At 55.2% G+C, this 18,130-nt stretch overlaps 10 protein-coding genes across 10 annotated transcripts; 5 read left to right on the top strand and 5 right to left on the bottom strand.

Annotated features, from left to right (window-relative positions):
• Positions 1–3: 3 nt before the first annotated feature.
• On the bottom strand, positions 4–1,455 carry A1O3_00621 (uncharacterized protein; the record flags this gene model as incomplete). Its single annotated transcript, XM_007730771.1, has 3 exons — positions 4–178; positions 298–1,090; positions 1,188–1,455. 3 exons carry the CDS (start codon positions 1,453–1,455, stop codon positions 4–6), a joined length of 1,236 nt encoding a protein of 411 aa, XP_007728961.1.
• Positions 1,456–2,182: 727 nt separating this feature from the next.
• Positions 2,183–2,618, top strand: A1O3_00620 (uncharacterized protein; the record flags this gene model as incomplete). Its single annotated transcript, XM_007730770.1, has 2 exons — positions 2,183–2,290; positions 2,394–2,618. The coding sequence occupies 2 exons, from the start codon at positions 2,183–2,185 to the stop codon at positions 2,616–2,618; spliced, it is 333 nt and encodes a 110-aa protein (XP_007728960.1).
• Positions 2,619–3,267: 649 nt separating this feature from the next.
• On the bottom strand, positions 3,268–4,812 carry A1O3_00619 (uncharacterized protein; the record flags this gene model as incomplete). Its single annotated transcript, XM_007730769.1, has 1 exon — positions 3,268–4,812. One exon carries the CDS (start codon positions 4,810–4,812, stop codon positions 3,268–3,270), a length of 1,545 nt encoding a protein of 514 aa, XP_007728959.1.
• Positions 4,813–5,355: 543 nt separating this feature from the next.
• A1O3_00618 (pre-mRNA-splicing factor isy1) lies at positions 5,356–6,117 on the top strand (the record flags this gene model as incomplete). Its single annotated transcript, XM_007730768.1, has 1 exon — positions 5,356–6,117. One exon carries the CDS (start codon positions 5,356–5,358, stop codon positions 6,115–6,117), a length of 762 nt encoding a protein of 253 aa, XP_007728958.1.
• A 530-nt stretch (positions 6,118–6,647) lies between these two features.
• On the bottom strand, positions 6,648–7,211 carry A1O3_00617 (uncharacterized protein; the record flags this gene model as incomplete). The annotated part of the gene is made up of 1 exon (XM_007730767.1): positions 6,648–7,211. The coding sequence occupies one exon, from the start codon at positions 7,209–7,211 to the stop codon at positions 6,648–6,650; it is 564 nt and encodes a 187-aa protein (XP_007728957.1).
• A 2,598-nt stretch (positions 7,212–9,809) lies between these two features.
• On the top strand, positions 9,810–11,093 carry A1O3_00616 (uncharacterized protein; the record flags this gene model as incomplete). The annotated part of the gene is made up of 1 exon (XM_007730766.1): positions 9,810–11,093. One exon carries the CDS (start codon positions 9,810–9,812, stop codon positions 11,091–11,093), a length of 1,284 nt encoding a protein of 427 aa, XP_007728956.1.
• Positions 11,094–11,537: 444 nt separating this feature from the next.
• A1O3_00615 (uncharacterized protein) lies at positions 11,538–12,653 on the bottom strand (the record flags this gene model as incomplete). Its single annotated transcript, XM_007730765.1, has 1 exon — positions 11,538–12,653. One exon carries the CDS (start codon positions 12,651–12,653, stop codon positions 11,538–11,540), a length of 1,116 nt encoding a protein of 371 aa, XP_007728955.1.
• Positions 12,654–13,302: 649 nt separating this feature from the next.
• Positions 13,303–14,661, bottom strand: A1O3_00614 (uncharacterized protein; the record flags this gene model as incomplete). The annotated part of the gene is made up of 1 exon (XM_007730764.1): positions 13,303–14,661. The coding sequence occupies one exon, from the start codon at positions 14,659–14,661 to the stop codon at positions 13,303–13,305; it is 1,359 nt and encodes a 452-aa protein (XP_007728954.1).
• An 857-nt stretch (positions 14,662–15,518) lies between these two features.
• Positions 15,519–16,001, top strand: A1O3_00613 (uncharacterized protein; the record flags this gene model as incomplete). Its single annotated transcript, XM_007730763.1, has 1 exon — positions 15,519–16,001. One exon carries the CDS (start codon positions 15,519–15,521, stop codon positions 15,999–16,001), a length of 483 nt encoding a protein of 160 aa, XP_007728953.1.
• Positions 16,002–16,599: 598 nt separating this feature from the next.
• A1O3_00612 (uncharacterized protein) lies at positions 16,600–18,123 on the top strand (the record flags this gene model as incomplete). The annotated part of the gene is made up of 1 exon (XM_007730762.1): positions 16,600–18,123. The coding sequence occupies one exon, from the start codon at positions 16,600–16,602 to the stop codon at positions 18,121–18,123; it is 1,524 nt and encodes a 507-aa protein (XP_007728952.1).
• Positions 18,124–18,130: the final 7 nt, after the last annotated feature.

Below are 18,130 nucleotides of genomic sequence, written 5' to 3'. Positions count from 1 at the left end.
TCCTTAATTCTTGGCCCGTGTCTCTCCGTTGCTCGAGCTCCTGACATACGGCTCTAGCGGGAAGACTTGTTTCTCGGGGGTCACACCATCGTACAGGTAAGCCCATCTCTCCTCGAGACCCTCTGGCGTATCCCAGGCATACTCGGGGTCGCGGAGCCAGAGCCTGACAAGGTGGCGTCTATGTCAGGTGAGATCCATGTTAGCTCTGCTCTACCGGCTAGAGTAAGAGTGTAGGCAGGAGAGAACAGGGCAGGACAGGGCAGGGCAGGATAGGACTTCCCGGATGAGTTGACTTACTGCTGTTCGGGAGTATCCTCAAAGCCATCTCTGGCGTGGAAGACGGCCAGATTGTTGACATATTGAATGTCGCCTTTTCGGAAGTCCAAGCCGACGTTGAATTTCTCGCCGAGAAAGTGTAGAGCATCGAGGGCCTCGGCCTGGGCCTCGGTGATGGGCGGGATGTCTTTGGAACGAGGCAGCGCCCCGAACCCTGTAAACACCCTGCGGGCGTACTGGAGAGCGACACGCTCGGGCGACTGGGAGGTAGCAGGCTGGTAGAACAGCAGAGGTCGCGCCGAGTAGGGCAGGCCTGGTTTGCCAAAGGTGTCGGCAAACCAATCCTGCGACAAGGTCTCGATCAGATCCGGTCGAGTGGCTGCCAGCTCGTTATACACTCTCCAGGTGCTGGCCAACCGGCTCTTCCCTCCTTTGGCAGCGGTGCTCAAGGCGAAGAGCGAAACAATGTCTCCGGCATCAGTGTGGAAAACCTGCTTGTCCGTCGTATATGCCGGGGCTCCAATAGAGGCCTTCTCTGCGGTGGTGCTTAGATCCTTGATATGGTTCAAGACCACATCTGCGGCTTGTCCCTTGTAAGCATTGTCCTGCCGTCCTCGAATCGGGGCCACGTGGGACGAGACACCGGCGTAAAGGATGATGTTGTCCTCGCGAGAGTGTCGATCGACAGGGATGCCTCTGACCACCTTGAAGCCATGGCCCGAGTGCAATTCTCGAGACACCTCCCGAAGCGTGCCGTGGAGGTTGGGCAGGGGGAAGGTTTCTTGACTGATGTACCCAAGAGGTTTATTCAGAGCTGTGAGCCAGCAGCGTCAGTGAATGAAGGGGTATGGTTCAACAGGCGTGGTCATGGATATGGATCTGGGCATGGATGTAGAATCTAGATGACCGACATTTAAAATGTGTCAATGCTGCCTCCAGTTCCTCGACATCTTCCGCGCTGAGCACATAGGTCCAGTCGTACTTGTCGGCCAGCCCTTCTCCTTCCCAGACCAGATCGGAAACCAACTGTTTTGGAAAGCCCGCTGGCAGGCTCTTCTCTTGAAGCGGCTCGGTCTGCAGGCGATACTTCGTTCGAGCCTGATATTTCTCAAAATCCGGGTGGTAGCCAATATCAGGCTGTTGCGGTTGCACAATTGTCTCAGTAGCGATTGAACCCATGGTGGCTTAGGCTTAATGGAGGCTTGTGAACCAAGAACCAAGAACTGTAATTAGACCAGGCCTGGTTACTCTATAAGAGCTGAGCTTTCAAATCCAATGTCCAATGTCGGCAGGATGGTCCGGCATATGATATGAACGGAGTCGCGTCTGAGCCCGCACGAACATGGCGCCATCCCGTATGGAAATGGTGCGCTGTGATCCTCGAATGACATCCACCTAACATCTGTGCTGATGAGGAGATGATCGGACAGTCTAGAGAAGCAGGGGTGTTCTAGCCTGGTAGGTCGTCAGGGATGGTTACATCCGAGGCGACAGGGTCGAGCTCTGCAGCTCAGGGCAAGGGTGCATGCAGTATTCTCCGTGCCAGGAAATTCTCTTGTGTAGCCGACCCCTTTCTTTCTGAAATATGTGATATCACGCCTGGCTCTCTCGCATCGACCGGTCACGAACAATAGACGGGACGTTCGAATAAGGTGTGAAGAGCCCCAGAGTGCCGTATCCGGATCCGGATCGCAGCGAAATGAGGGGCCCAAGGAGCCCTTCAGCTGAGGAGGCTTGAAGGCCTCAGTCTGGGGCCTGAGTCCGGTGGCCGGAACGTGCACTCAGAGCTGCTGTACTGTACATCCATGCTGTAGGTGTATCCGTCCTGTGTTTTTCTCTCCATCAAAGACGCCTGCGCTCCAGCACGGCTCAGCACAGCTAAGCACATAAGACGGAGGACAAAGCCATGGCGCCCAAGCTCGTGAAAAGGATCACGCTCTTCAAGGTGCCCAAGGAAGAAGACATCGACGCCATTCTCGCCCAGTACGAGGTGCTGCGAGCCACGGCAGAAAAGGTAAGTCGGTTGCCTGTTGCCCATCAAAGGCCGCCGCCGCCGCCGCCACGAGAGTCAGGGAACCGTGAAATAGTGAAATACTGACTGACCTGTGACATGGCAGGATGGGCGGCCGTACATTGTCTCGAACGAGGCGAATCGCGTCCTCAACACTGCGGAAGAACGGAGCCAGGGCTACACGCTGGTCGCGGTGACCACGTTCAAGTCGAGAGAGGATGTTGAATACTACGACAAGCAATGCTCGGCGCACAAGAAGGTCAGAGAGTTTATCGCACCCAGGCGAACCGGGTTCGCCACTCTGCATTATGAGAGCGAACTGGGGGCGTAGGGCCTAGGCCTTGAGGGGCATGGGCATGGGCATCTTGTGATTTCGAAAGAAGGAAGATCACCCACAAATGGACAAGGACAATGGTGGTTTGACACAAATGCGGCAACAGGATGGCATGGCAATGGATCGAGCATTCTCTCTATATACAAATGTTCCGAGACTGTGCCCTAGGCCCCCTCTAAATGGCGCCTGCTCGCCACATCATCGTCCCAAGATGCCTGACTCTTGTCCAAGCTGGCTTGCTACATGTCTTCTTCGACTGACTGGTCACTGAACTGGCCATCGCTCGAGGCTGTCAATGGCTTCAGCTAATCTGCTCCCACGCATCAAAGTGTGGGATCAGATCTGGTTCGACCTTCTCTCTCTGCATGCGCCTCCTTTGTTCATTGGCCTTGGTCATCTAATCGGGTTTGCCCTTTATCGCTCTGGCTCGGCTTGGTATTCAGAATGTTCGTCTTGAAGAACCCATGAATCTGGCCAGCGCTCTGGTGTGATTCCGCTCCGAGTAAGCTTACACCGTTGCCTGGAGTAGCCGATGAGTCGAAAAGGGTTCCTGGGCGAGCACGAAGTCGCCAGATCCGTTGTCGGCGGGACCATCGAGGCCGGTTCGGACCCAGGTCTGAACCTCAATGTCCGGGTCGAGACCACACTACCTGTATTTTTCGTATGCTTCCTCTTCGTCATGGCGCTTCTTGACCTGGAGCAGCACACCGGAGTCGTAGAGGTCTTCCGGTTCGGCGCCCCCTCTGAGCACCTGCTTCTCGTGCCTCTGGGCTTCTTCCTTGGTCATTACCACCAGGTCCGTCAGTGGGAGCTTGATCATCTTCTGGCCTTCAGGGAGGTATTCGGGGTCGACTTGAAATCCGCCAGCAGGCTTGCGCCATCGAATAAGAGCCAGCCTGGTGCCGAGACCGCTGATGACACTCTTGCCGCGGAACACTTCGTCCAGAAGGTATGCTACATCATCTCTGGTGACGGGGATGCGTAGACCAACAGCATCTTGTCCGTCAGTCGAGCGCACCAGCCGTTCCTCCAAGGCTTGCAGGGTAGCTAGGACGCCATCATACAGCTTCTCCCGGCCTTTTTCTCCCAGCCGATAGTCCATGGGGTAACCAGCGATGCTGCAGATGACATGGTTGGCGACCGTGTACCCGAACACTGCAGGCATCGTCCCGAGCACAGGCAGAATCCTGACCCTGAACTCGGGAAGGACACCGAGCTTGTCGACGCCGCCCTTCTCCACCTCCTCGTCCGCGATGGGCAGCAGCTCGGCTTTGCCTTCACCGGGTTTCTCGGTCGAAAAGACCACAGGAATCCCATCCTTGATCCCCTTGACCCTCAGTCGGCGCCTCGTGGCCTTGCACAAGGGATCTTCGACACTGGTAGAAATGTCGCCCACATGGATGCGTGTCGGATCACTCTTACATCCTGCTCCCATGGCGCTGATGACTTTGATGCCATTGACAGCACAGTATTGCAACAGTGCGACTTTCGAGTCGATATTGTCGATGGCATCCACGACCCAGTCGGGCTCTCTTCCATCTTCGTCGTGTTTCAATTCATAGTCCCAACTACTCAACAGTGCCTCGGTCGACTCAGAACTCAGCAGCTCGTTCCGGCAATCGATTCTGGCCCAAGGACAGATCTGCTCGAGCCGTCTCCTCACGCAATGCACCTTTGGCGTGCCGACGTCCGCGAGAGTAGCCAACGCATGTCGATTCAGACTGCTCAGGGTGACCTGGTCAAAGTCGATGATTCGTATCCTCGACACGCCGCTTCGGGCCAGTGCCGCAACACAGTGGCTGCCCACGCCTCCAAGGCCAACAACGACCACGAAGGCGTTGCGCACTTTGGCCAGCCCGTCATCTTTTAAGAACACCCGGTTGCGGGCCAGTTGTTCGAGGATCAGCTCCTCATCGTAGTCTCCCTTTCGCGCCCGCGCCGCTATCACTGCTGCTCTTTCATCTTCCTTCGTGGTGATGGTCTCCCGAACGGGGCCGCCATATTCGGTCAGAGGGATCGCATGGTGCTCGGCAGAGATATCGGGGATCGAGGCTTTGAGCGCTTCCGTCGCCCGTCGCCGGTGGATGGCGGTCGCCGTGAAGATGATCGAGCTTGCCACCACCGCGCCAGCCGCCGCTGCCAGCCCGAGCTGGACTCTGGTGGAAGCATGGCGCTGTAGCCACTGGGACATGGTGAGGAGGGGCGTGTGGTGTCGAAGCTCTCTACTTTCGTGTCCGTAATGCTTCACACAGAGCCCTGACGGCCGATCACTGTCATTATCGCATCGCTGCGGCTGTCTGTATCAACTTCAATTTCAAATTCCCGAGCTGGTCTGTCTGCTCCTGTTCCTCCTCTGTGCGCAGCCGAGTGAAGCCGGTGAACATTGGTGGAAGCCGGGTGCTGGATACTATGTACTACGACTACTTAGTACTGTCCTGACAGTCTCTCCAATTTTCCTCCACAGTATTATCCGTCCTCCGTAATTTTTCCGCCGTCCAGCCCACTTGACGGCGCCAGCCACATTTCTGTAAAGACCTTTCGCGTCCTCTACGGCATCCACGGCCACTATTACAAGCACAAGGACATTGCCTCGATCTTTTGAGGAAAGAGGCACAGGTCGAGTAAAAAGCCGCGTCCGAACGCAACGACCCCTGTCGGATCTTGCTACACACCAGCCTCCCGACTCCCTCACCACCACATCACCACCAGCCAAACCTTCCATCAAGCTAACACCATGGCGCGGAATTCCGAAAAGGCGCAGTCTATGCTGTTCCGCTTCCGGGCGGCGCAGGCTGCAGAATCAGGCCTGCTACCCAGCTCTTCGCTACGTCGACCAAAAGCCCCGAGCACGGTCAGCACGATCCCACTCTGCGAGAAATGGCGCGGCCAGGTCCTCAAGGAGATCTCGCGCAAGGTGACCAAGATCCAAGACGATAGCCTGTCGGACTTCCAGGTCCGCGACCTCAATGACGAAATCAACAAGTTGATGAAAGAGAAATGGGGCTGGGAGCGAAGAATCAGGGAACTGGGCGGCCCGAACTACATGCGCGGCGGTAGCACCGTGTTCGATGATCAGGGACGCGAGGTTCCCGGCGGAGGCAAAGGATACAGATACTTCGGCCGGGCGAGGGAGCTGCCCGGGGTCAAGGAAATGTTTGAGCGCGCGGCCAAGAGAAGGGTGCACGGAGACGAGGAGGAGGAAGCCGGCAAAGTTAAACCGGGGCAGGACATCTATCGCAAGAATCTCGACGCCAGGTATTTCGGCTTCGGGCCTGACGAGGAAGATGGCTCCCTTCTAAAGTACGAGCGGAGGAAGGAGAAAGAGGCCGTCGAGAGGCTCGCGAAGCTGGCCGAGAGCGACGAAGACGACCCTGACTGGGATCCGCTGCCTGGCGACGCTGGTGACGGCGTGAGATGGCGGCTGCCCACTCTTCAAGAAGTCCAGGAAGAGCTCGTCGACCGACGGCGCAGACAATTGCTCGACAGATTGATCTGAGGACTACCTTGGCTGATGGCCTGAACGATAGGGATTTCTGAGGCCATTTCACACTTCATCCTAGAAGCCTGCCGTACAACATGCTACGGGAAGCGTGGTTGGCCTCATAGGCCGAGCCTAGACATGAAAAACTATCTCTCGATGATGTTTCTTTACCTTCATGGGCAGTCATCTTGTTCAGTGAACGAAGCTCAGACAGAAAGATGGGACTTGGGCAAGATAGCACTGGTTTTCCAGGCTCCAGAGGCCTGCCAGTCCTTTGGTAACACTACTGATTGTTCACACATGAGCAATATCGGCAATTCGCCAGACCACGACCCATCGGTACGACGCATGATTTTTTCCGAGAACAACTTGATAAACCGCAGCTCGTCTCATACACATTGGCGACCTCAATTGCACCTCTACTACGCCATACTTTTCCACCGCGGGATGACCAAAGGACCTGACGTCCACTCAGGTTCAGGATATTCTCATTTCTCCCTCCTCCTTCAAGGTCGAATCAGGTGCTTGGACACTACGTTATTGTTTCAACAGTAGATGTACTGGAAAGTCACCTTGCCAGCACCACTGTTGACTTTGACGCCGATATCGACGCTTGTCGATAGGAAAAAGTTGTCATTCTCGGATGTGATCTCCATGTTTGCTGGGATGTTTTGGGTGCCACTCTGGCTGCCATCCAGGACGAAATTGGCCTGCGTGTTCAAGATGACCTTTATGTCTCGGTCTCCACTGCCACTTGTGGGTTGGGCGAGACAAGCAAAGACGACGTCGACATCTTTGTTCCCCTTCGGTCCTCCAATGTAGCTGAGCACCTTGTTGCAGGCTGCCGTGAGGTAGAACGGGTCAGGTGCAAACTGCACGTTGATGTTGGCAAGGTAGACTCCGCCGCAGTTCGGGTTGACAATGTCTGGGTCGATATTGAGGTCGAGCTGTTGTGTGCCGACGGTGATGTTGCGCTTGACCAGATCCTGTGCTCCTAGTTTGTGGATCTCGAGGCTTTTATCCGGACGTGGGACCGCCAAAGCATTTATCATGCCCACGAGGATCAGGGCGAGAAAAGCAGTGATCGTGATAGCGGTGGTAGTGGCCATGCTTGGACAATTTCAAATCAGCCGCTGCTGGAGGTCGGCCGTGTGGAGGGAGTTTCGCCCTGCGGTTCGGTTCGGCTCGGTTCGTTTTGCTTTTCGGATTTTCAGATACAACGAGCGTCTCTTGGTCGGATGATAAGTGTTTCACCAGAAGGCGGTGAGGATCATGAGGGACAAGAGGACCCGGGCCCGTCTGTTCGTTCGCTCGAATGGATGGGAGCGTGATGTAGGCAGCCAGGTTGCATGAGCGGGTGTGATGATTCCGATTGCGATTGCGGGTTTGCTCTGGTAGTTAGAACTGGGGACAAGGGACGTTACACTCTGCATTACACTGCGAGTCGACGAGCAGAGGCAGGAGCAGAGGCAGAGGCAGAGGCAGAGGCAGAGGCAGAGGCAGAGGCAGAGGCAGAGGCAGAGGCAGAGGCAGAGGCAGAGGCAGAAGGTGCAACCTACCTACGTACCTGCCTATTGTAGAAGCCAGCCTACCTCGTCGTCACCGTCGTCATCATACATTCGGACTCTGTATCTGTATCTGTATCTGTATCTGTGCCTATCTGTATATCTGAATACCTAGCTCAAATCAGGTGTTTTCTATCCATCTGAATCCACGTCTCTGTACTCCGTATCAGATTGTCTTCTAGAACGAACTCAGCTTCGCACTTGCAGTGAGACGAGACGTCACAGCCCGGTACGATGGATGATGAAATCGGCCAAGTCCGAAAGAGGCTGGATTGGCTCGAGCCGATTGTGTCTGTTGTCTAGGCCGCGTCGGACAGGGACAGAGACAGCGGTGTACGGAGTGTTCTGTATGCAGATATAGAGACTCGTGCCGTCAAGCGAGGATGGGTCGGTGTTGTACAGTGCAACTTGACTTTAGGTATGTATGTATGTAAGTGTCGAGCTCGATGCCATAGTACAAGGCCATAGGCATAGCCCATAGCCTATATAAAGCCTACAGTCTACAGCCTATCGTGGCCATAGTTATGGTTGTGGTTGTGTCGACCGATGAACATTGGGTGGTGGCCGGCTTCATATGCTTGGTTCTACTCGTCTGCCTGTCTGCGTGTAGTATTGTTCTTCTACAGTCTGTCGCTGGCTACCTACATAGCTAGGCAGCTGCAGGTCGCCTGTGAAACTGCATGAACAGCCAACCCATTACGCATGTGTGTAGCCATGGTCATCAGAGTCTGCATTTCATTCAACATATGCTGATCGCCTAGTAGTAGCTAGATCAACTCGCTTACTGGCAGTATGACGTTGGCACATGCTACGATAGTAAGGATGGACGTGAGTCAGGGTACTGGTAGTACGAGATCGTAAAGAGTCAAAATCAAAACCAGAGCAATAAGCAATCATACCTTGAGACCAGGCATCCGACAAGACAAAAGACTAAAGGCAAAAGGCAAAAGGCAAAAAAACCTCGGTTCACATGCTCCTTCGCGGGAGGGTGTGAGGAAGCGAAAACTCCGGTGTTTTATGCCATATGGAGTTTTTCTTTCGTTTTAACTAATTTATGGTCGTGTAGTAATTTATGGTCGTGTAGTAATTTATGGTCGTGTAGTAGTCCTTCCTAGTCCAATAACCCTTCCAGCTGTGTCGTGTCGTGTTGTGTTTTGGTGACTTGTCGGGTCGCACAATCGAGAAGGCGAGGTTGTCGTCGAATTAAATAGTCGAGGTGGTGGTCGAGGGTGAATCGAACGGAGTTCTTGTGTCGTCGGATTGTCGGGTCTCGTCACCGTCACGCCTGCTGGCCCGGTGCCAGTTTGTCCTGAGCCGGTGAAGATTGAGATGAATTTCTTGCAGGTCCAATATATCACCGTGGATTTATTGCGGGTGCTGCAGAACCCTTGGGCTGCGGTGAATGGACTGCTTCCCCTCCCTCCTCCCGTGTGAGGGCTCAGGGCTTCCCATTGAATGGTTTCTGGTTTCCTCCGACATTCCTTGATAAGATATTGCTCTCCACTGGCATGTGCAATCACAAGGACCGTCACGCTGGACGAACATCCGGGATATTAGGGCGCAGCTGGTTAAGAAATGGTCGAGCCGTGCGTGTGCAAGACATGCATCTCTTCTGCAGCTCCCTCGACGGCCTTCTCTCGAGCTCCTGGTCCGTCCGGCTCAAGGATCGAGGTAGGTGGGGGACAAGAACAAGAACAGGAACAAGAACAGGAACAACAGAAGTATACGGGGTACTCCCTCTGTGGTATAGTATACATACCTACCTATACTACGGTACGTATAGAATGCAACTGATCTAGGACGACACACGACAAGGGATGAAATGAAGTCGGCCAGCTGACATAATCGCTTCAGGGGTAAAATCCCCCAACGCTTCGACCACCGACCTCGACGCTCCCTCACTAATAATAAATTCAGATTCCGACTCCCCTTCGTCCCTTTTGGTGTCCCTGGCGTCCTTGGTGCTCGACCAAGACATGTCAGACGGCGCCTTGTGCCGGTGTCCTGCCTACGCGGCTCCCTTTATCATCCTCCTTCCTCCCTCACCCTCATCCCTTTCGAACTCCCTCCAGCCATGATCCCGCTGCTAGCAGATGGAGACAGTCAGCCTGCGCCTGCGCCCGCGCCCTACAAACCCTCCCCATGTTCCTGCGTACGTACCGCCGGTCGCCCCAACGGCGGCTGCTGAGGGCGGTCGTCTTCATTCTCGGAGCCTTGTTCCTGCTTGACCTGCTCACCCTCCTCAAACACCACCGCGAGTTCTCCAGAAACCTCGTTGCCCACTCCTACCCGGAGCTGTCGACCTTGCCCTCCCCGCTGCAAAACCAGAAGATATTCATCTGTGCTCAGTTCTGGACCAGTGCCAAAATCATACAGGACCGCTGGGGCCAGGCCCTGCTCGACCTCATCGGCGTGCTGGGCAAGGACAATGTCTACGTGAGCATCTACGAAAGTGGAAGCCTCGACGACACCAAAGCCATTCTCCAGTTCCTGGACAAAGTCCTGGCTGACAACAATATCCCACGCACCGTCATTCTCGATCCCACCACCCACGCCGACGAAATCAATGCCGGCCCGCTTGACGAGCAGGGCAACCCGCGCCCAGGTTGGATCCAGACCACGACGGTGGGCGCGGGCAAGGAGATGCGTCGCATCCCCTATCTGGCGAGGCTGCGGAACAGAGTTCTCCAACCTCTGTTCAATCTACACTCCAAGGGCCAGACCTACGATAAGATCCTCTTCTTGAACGACGTCGTCTTCCGTCCTAGCGACGTGCTGTCCCTCCTGGCCACCAATCAAGGCTCCTTTTCTGCCGCCTGTGCTCTGGACTTTCACTATCCTCCCGCATATTACGACACCTTTGTTCTTCGGGATAGCCAAGGCAATGGAACCATCATGACGTCCTTCCCATACTTTGAGTCTCCTGACTCGAGAGAGGCGATGCTTCAAGGCCGTGCGGTCAAAGTCCGCTCGTGCTGGAACGGTATGGTTGCAATGGACTCGAGCCCCTTCTACGAAGGTCTCCGGTTCCGTGCTTTGCCGGACAGTCTGGCGTCCAAACATGTCGAAGCCAGCGAATGCTGTTTGATTCACACGGACATGGCGGCCATGAACATGGCAGGCAGCGGCGTCTACCTGAACCCCGCCGTCCGCGTCGGCTACACTGTCGAGGCATACAACTCAACCCACACCGATCCAGATGGGACCTTCGTCTCATCCACGCAGTACGTCAGCGGCGTATGGTCGAACCGCATCAAGCGCATCCTGGCCCCTCGAGTGACGAAGCAAGCCAAGGAAGTGGCAAAGAGAATGGAGCGCTGGACCAGAGAGAGCAAAGACTCACTCGAAAAGCGCGAGGAGAACGGCCAACTGTGCATCATACCCGAACAGCACATTTTGATCTGGAATGGGTGGAAGCATACTTGACAGGCTGATATTTAAAATGTATCCTGCAGTTTGGGGGATCGAGTCGGACACTCCGCCCGATGGATATAACGTCGTTTTTTATGCAACCTTGACAAAACCGAGGTCCCGGACACGCGACCTAGACAACTAGACTAGGATTCACCCATGGCTCGGGATGAAGGCAATAGATCTGTCCAACGACATAGAGTCGAGTCCAAGCCTGAAAGTGAATAGCTCAGTATCGTCTTTTGTGGATATGTCGCTATAGGGTGGGCCGAAGGTGTCCTCCGTCCCTGAATCAGAGAGGCCCGCCAGCGTGACATGGTCCAACATGGGCAAGTCAGCATATGGTTCTTTTGTCACCCAGGAGCAAGCTGGGACGGTCAGAACTCCCATTTGGCGTCGAGCGTCGAGCTAGTGACGGGAAGCCGAGTTGGCTGGGCCGAATAGTATTACTAAGTGTAATCATGCCATTCGTTTCCCAGGTCTTCGGGCCACTCGGACAGGTTGGACCAAGGCCTTTCCCTTAACAGCCAGCATGGCATTGTCGCCCTGGCCCTTCTGGATCCAGACGTCCCATTTCTCGCCCGGGGAGGCCGGCCATCCTCCTTCGCCTTCGGAGCCGCCGACGTGGCTGTTGTACGCCGAGGGGCTGTCATTTGTCACAGCTCGCTTGCACGCAATGGTGATGGGTTCGTCGACGAATAGGGGTAGGAGGTTTCTGTACTCGAACTCTCGGACGGCGAGGACGTGATTGTGGTCGGGGTCAGACTCAGAGCTATAGAGCTGGAACCGGCCATCTTGAGAAAATCGGCCATCTTCAACGCGTGAAGCCATTCTCAAAGCCTTCCTCAACACTTCCAGCATCAAGACGGACGTGAGCGGGCCCTGGACCAGAAGGTCGGGAATGCCGTAGACGCGTCGGGTGAAGTCGGCGTCGAGATGGATGGCGTGGGCGTTCTGGCTGAGCGCACTGAAGCGGAACAACAGCGTGCGTGACGGCGTCATGGTCTGAGAGTGGAAAGGCTCGGTCGGAGGCGGCAGCCTGCGCGGAGTGCTGCCCGCGGCCTTGAGGCTGGGAGGCACGTCGCGCATGAAACACAGGTGTTTCTGCTCTCGGATCATCGAGGCGAATGCGCTGCTGCCACCGCTGGTATCGGTATCAATGTCGGTGTCGTCGTTCTTTTTGTGAAGGGAAGCTCTCAACCACTTTGTCAACGTGACAAAGATCTTCGAGTCGTCACGCGCCGGGTCGCCGACCACGCGTACATCCGTGATCCTTTCCGAGACCTTGACGAACTTGGTGGTGTTAACGTGTACGCGCGGCATGTCAAACCCCATGTGGCCGCCGGCCCAGACGCGGAACTTCCAGGCATCGCTGGGCGCGTGGCTCCTCTCCGCCCCGTCCTCGCAAAGCTGGTTTTCCTCGACGATCCTGTTGAATGACACATGGTGGAAACCCGGCGGGATCAGGCTGCCTTGATGCGCCAGCGACAGATGCTGCCGGAGTGCCTGGCGGAGATCTCGGACGTGGGACACTGTCCACGGCCCAGACTGGGTCGGCAGCTGACGGGCTTTCATCTCGTACTCCAACCTTCTCGTCGAGCTGTTCAAGCTTGGTTGCGTAGCCATGTACCTGCATGTGTATCCGTATCTACTGCCGAGACAGCGTGTCGGGGTTGGCGTTGATGTCGGTGGGCGACACCGCAACCGCCGAGTTCGAGCGATGCCTTTACCTGCCCGCTGGACCTGCATGGGGGTCATGGCTGAGAGTGAAGGAGATGAGACGCTATGGTCGTGAATGCAGATTTGATTTGGAAGTCAGCCAAAGGTGGCCATGAACATGGGAGATGGAGAGCAGCGGCCTGGCGGGAAGGAAGAGGAGGAGGGATGTAGTGTAGGGATAGTACTAGGATACTCTGTAGTTGTGGTGTGAGTCGTGAGTCAGGTGCATCTGCGCAGGCTTGCTGTCTGACTCGGACTAGTCACTACCTAGGTACAGAGTAGACCACCACTACGGACTACTATTCACGACATACATCTGTACGCTCCTGTGCAGTATATATCAGCAGAGTACCTAGTATGTGGACTATACCAGTCTACAATTGCTTCACCATCCTCCCCGCCGGATAAGACTGGTGTCGAAATCGAGGATTCAGACTTCCATACCATGTATGGGCCAGATCCAGGTCGGGTACTCAGAGTCAATGCGGCTTCAGCTCCAGCGCATTCAGATGCCCCAAACATCTCTCCTCGTCCTCTGCCGCACCGTGGTCTGCTTCAGCATTTCTCTAGTTTTGTCGTCCATCAAGATATGCCACTTCTGGAGGAACCAAGGCGTCGCCTTCCAGTTCCGCGGATCCCACGGCTGTCCGGGATCGCCGCTACTCGAGGTCCTGACGCGGTGGTAGATGAGTCCGTACTCAAGGTCCCATTTCAGATCAAACCAATCGAAAATATGAGGCACGGTAGCAGCTAGGGTGATTGCGCGCGACCGCATCTCGGGGAACGGCAAGAGGTCGAGGAATGTCGAGTGGGGATATATCACCTGGGGCAGCGTTGGCCTGAGGTTCGCCGGCATCGACGGGTTGGTCCCCGCCGCCGCCACAAGAGATTGAGGATCTACATGAGCCTGGTCCGGCTTGTACAATGGGGAGGGATGTTTCGGGACGAGAAAAAGGTCTCGGAGGCTGAACCCTAGACAATATGCGTTGTAGATCAACCCGGAGAAGATGGTGGTTCCGGGCGGCTGCATGCTGCTGCTCAGATACGGATCTAAGCCGGAAAACAGGGTGCGAGCCGTCTCCTGCCGATGCCTTTGCGTTTGCCTTTTGGCACTTTTGAACATGGAACTGAACCCGGCTGATATCACTTCTTCCATTCCTCGGTCTTGTAGAACTTCCATCAGACCGCCGAGAAGGTCCTTTGTGTCGCTTGCCAATGAAGTACGGGAAGTCAGAGTTTCACCCTGTAGGTGGAGCTGTCGCTGAAGCTGTGCATGAGACGGGGGAATTTCCCCAGGGGGAAAGCAGGGAAGCGACCACGTCCATGAGGTGTCTGCTATCCCTTGTTCTTGTTGAAGAGCAGTGTCGATGAAACATGTCCCGTCTAGAACGAGGGGTTGTGTCATCGTACCATGCTGGGCCAGATGTGGAAACGATTCTTGTGGCATCGAAAGGTCAAGTTCAAGTTCGGTCTCCAACGCAGGCGAATCCATGCCAGATCCGACTGCTCTCCCAAGATTCAAGCCCGTACTGGGATCGGTCATGTCCATAAAATCACCGCTAGTAGCAGAGATATGTGAGGCTGCGAGTTGATCGACATATCCCCTGGGACTGAGACTGAGACTGGGGTCGTCACAGGCGAAAGGCAGGGACTCTGACACGCTAGCAGTAGTGAGAGATAGTTGCGGTAAGCCGCTATGCTGCAGGGAATCCAACTCAGCTCCCTGTAGTTCGCCACCAACAGCAGTGGTGCTTTCTCGTTGGCTGTCCAGGACCACGCCCGCCGCAGTGTGGTTTGAGCCATTCTCACCTGCCACAAACGGAGCAATGGGCCTTGGTTCACCACGGGCCAGGGCACCGGACATGGCCTTTTTCCTCCGTTGTAACTCCTCTCGGCGTTCTTTGTTTCTCTGGCCTGTACTTGAGCCGATTAGATTACCAGTGTTCACTGCTCAGTTGTCCACACAGGGAGGGCCATGTGTGTAGGAAGGGGAACAACCCACGGTACGCTTTCTGCGAGGTGCGGTTTTGTTGTCTTCGCGCCTCGGTCATGACTCGCCCACCGCACTTCTTGTCTGGGGCTTTGCCCGCTGCCGTGCTTGTCTCCGTACGTTCCTCTGACCCATCCATTCTTATCGAACTCCTAGTGGCGCCAATCGCGGCCTTCCGTGGGATTCTTTGGTCTATCAGTCTCGTGGAGACTCTGCACGGTCGTACAGCCCAGATTCGTCATCCCTGGGGCCGTGGGATGAGTACGAACGAAACATGCAGTATGAGCACCAGACATTGGGTGTGAGGTGGTAATCAAGTTCCCAGGCGAGGAACGAGCGACACCTTTTCAGTCAAGTCGGGGTTGGGCAGTTGTGGTGGCTTACAGTCTGCCTGCCAATGGGATCACGCAGATCCTTCGCAGCCTCATCTGCTCTGCATGTGATTGGCGGCAGGAGAGTAAGCCAAGGGTTTGATATTTGATATCTCCGGAGATGTTCTCGCATTCCGCGCCTTATCTCCATCACACTGTGCAGTACCTCAAGTCTACCTAAGAGAAGGACGAGACGTACTACAGACATAGGTACGGCTACATGTATAAATATGCCCATCATCGACGGTAAGAAGTAACCCTACCATAATAAGAGCTCAGCATACAAAAGCAACTTGAACCGCAATACCTACACACTAGCACTCATTTCCCGCCACTGCATCTCCTTCCATCGACCCAAAAATGTCGGTCCCACACCCAGAAACCCTTCCCTCCCTCAGCACACGCGAAGCCATCATCGACGTCATGTATCGCGCGGTCATAGCCTTCGACCGCAACGACGTCTCCCTCCTCAATTCCGCATTTGCCGGAGAAGATGTCTCCTTTCTCATACTAGACCGCGATGGGAACCGGGAGTACCAGGGCATCTCCAATATCCGCAACCTTTTGGTCCATGGTGTCGGCCCTATGGATTCGACCCATATGCTTAGCAACATCCGCGTGGATCTGAAGGATGGAGCTGATACCGCCTCTGTCACGGCTTATGCGTTAGCACAGCATTGTCCACCGGGATTGGGAGGGCAAACAGATGGGCCGAAGTTCTTGGTAGGCGGAGAGTATTCGATTGATTTTGTAAGGGATGCGACCGACGGCCCATGGAAGGCCAAGAAGTGGGTGTTGGATGTTATTTGGAAGCAGGGCGATGCTTCGGTCATGGGGAGCTGAGGCCTTAGGGTGGGTGCCAGAATTAAAGGCGGTTTGTCCAACTACTACTTCGATAAGATTAGGGAAACCTTTAGCTCTACCGAATAATTATCTTTCTAAGATACTAGATATAATCTACGGCCTCCCTACAGTAACTCTTCTATTTCTCGTATTAAACGTCTATATCTAGAGATAGTAGCTCTCTCCTTAATAGAAGGACCGCCGTATAATCCGCTATGTATTTTGGCACCCAGCCTTAGCCCGGCTGATAGACTCGCTGGTGGTTAGGGCTAGATTACGGCATTCGACGTAGCAGGAGGGTTCGACCGCTCTCAGCTTATCACTACCACTACCACATAATGTTCAAGTTATTGTTATTGTCGAGCAAGGCTCCATCCAGTCCTCCGTAAACCAACCCCACGAGGCTGAGATGCCATGTCACGTGCTTTCGCGATCCCGCGCGCCGCCTCAACGCGGTTTGTGGCCCTCAGCTCCGCCAACAACAACCCAACCGCGCAAGAAACGCAGGTATAGATGACTATTGATGAGCTACTAGCTATGCTTAACCAGACCCGTAGCTAAGCGCAACAAAACACCTCCGTTACCTGCTGAGCCCATCATGTCATCGCGCAAGCGGCCTTTGTCGGAGCTGCGCAATACTCAGACCCCCTCCAGATATGCGCCATCCACACCGCACGCGATCCACGCTCTCCAGCAGCGCAGCGGTGCGAAGACGCGGTCGGTACGCAGACCCAGGGCTTTCAGCGATACCGTGCGACCGGACTCCGCAAGAGGGATTTTGAGACGACTGGCGAAGATCACTGCGCCCCTGACCAGAAAGGCGATCTCGACTCCGGCGACTGCGACTGCGCGCGGGAAGGGGAGAGGAAAGGAGAATCAGACACCGCGAAGTGCCCACAATGGGGGCGACGAAGATGCCGCAGACGAAGATACAGATACCGATACAGATAACCCCAAGCGACCACGGCTGGCTCTGGAACTCGACGACAGCCTGGACGATGTCGAACCGCCAGCCGTCGAGGATGACGAGGATAGCGAGTTGCCGCTGGCCCCGACCCCTTCTATACTGCCCGATGAGGATGATGACAACCACACCGGCGAACAAGGCAGGAGGAGGATTCAAAGAAACGATCCGACCATGACGTTTAAATCGATCGATTTTGCACGAGACGCTGCCAGTGCGCGCACGTCCGCCACTCGCTTCAGCAGACGCTGGTCCAAAGCTTCTGACCAGCTGCAAGGCGACGAGATAGAGGAGGATCCAACCATCCTGACCGAGATGGGACGGAGAGCCATAAGCGAGGAACCTACCGGGCGACTGTCGCGCTATAGTTTTGGCAGCATTCGAATGAGCGACTTTGGATCCGAGTTGGAGATCAGGAGGGAATCTACTCAGCGAGAACAGCCAAAGACTTTCAGGTTGCAGAATGAATACAGCGGAGTCGGGTTCAACTATGAGCCCTTGGATTTAGGTGGGGAGACTGAACATCTAGAGAATCTTGGCCGACCATCTCCTTCGCCGCCGCCGCCGCCGCCAGAAGAAAGCACTATGAACATCCTGCCTCTGGAAGAGAGCTTCCAATTGGAAATGTTGGACAGAGAAGCAGTTTCAAGCCATGCCCAAACTGCCTCGGCGGAAGAGGTACTTGAAGGAGAAACAACTCCAGCCGAGCCGCAGCGTATGCAGCATGCCTCTTCGTCGGTGGCACACTCTAGCCGGGAAGGCTCGCCGGTTGGTGAAGTTGTGCCGTCTTCTTCACGACCTCGCCGAAAAAAGGTCAAATTGACCCGTCACGGAGAGCTCGTACCCTCCCTACCCTCCAGTGTGATCAAGCGGGTTGCGATCGAAGCACATGCCAGACTCGGCAACCGCAAACCGAAACTTGGCCGAGATCATATGGAAGCCCTCGAACAAGCAACCGAGTGGTTTTTCGAGCAGGTCGGTGAGGACCTCGCTGCCTATTCCGATCACGCTCGGCGAAAGAAGCGAATCGACCGCAGCGATGTGCTCATGCTGATGCGGCGACAACGGGTGCTTCAAGGTGACGGCGAGCTTCAGAAAGCTGTTCGGGAACTGCTTCCCAAAGAGGCGGCGGCGGAGCTGAATGACGCGATTAATTGAATATCGC

Source organism: Capronia epimyces (assembly GCF_000585565.1).
Source record: "Capronia epimyces CBS 606.96 chromosome Unknown aczIQ-supercont1.1, whole genome shotgun sequence".
Classification (NCBI taxonomy): Eukaryota; Fungi; Ascomycota; class Eurotiomycetes; order Chaetothyriales; family Herpotrichiellaceae; genus Capronia; species Capronia epimyces.
The sequence above is the reverse complement of the archived record's forward strand: the minus strand, read 5'-3'. Positions and strand labels throughout refer to the sequence as shown.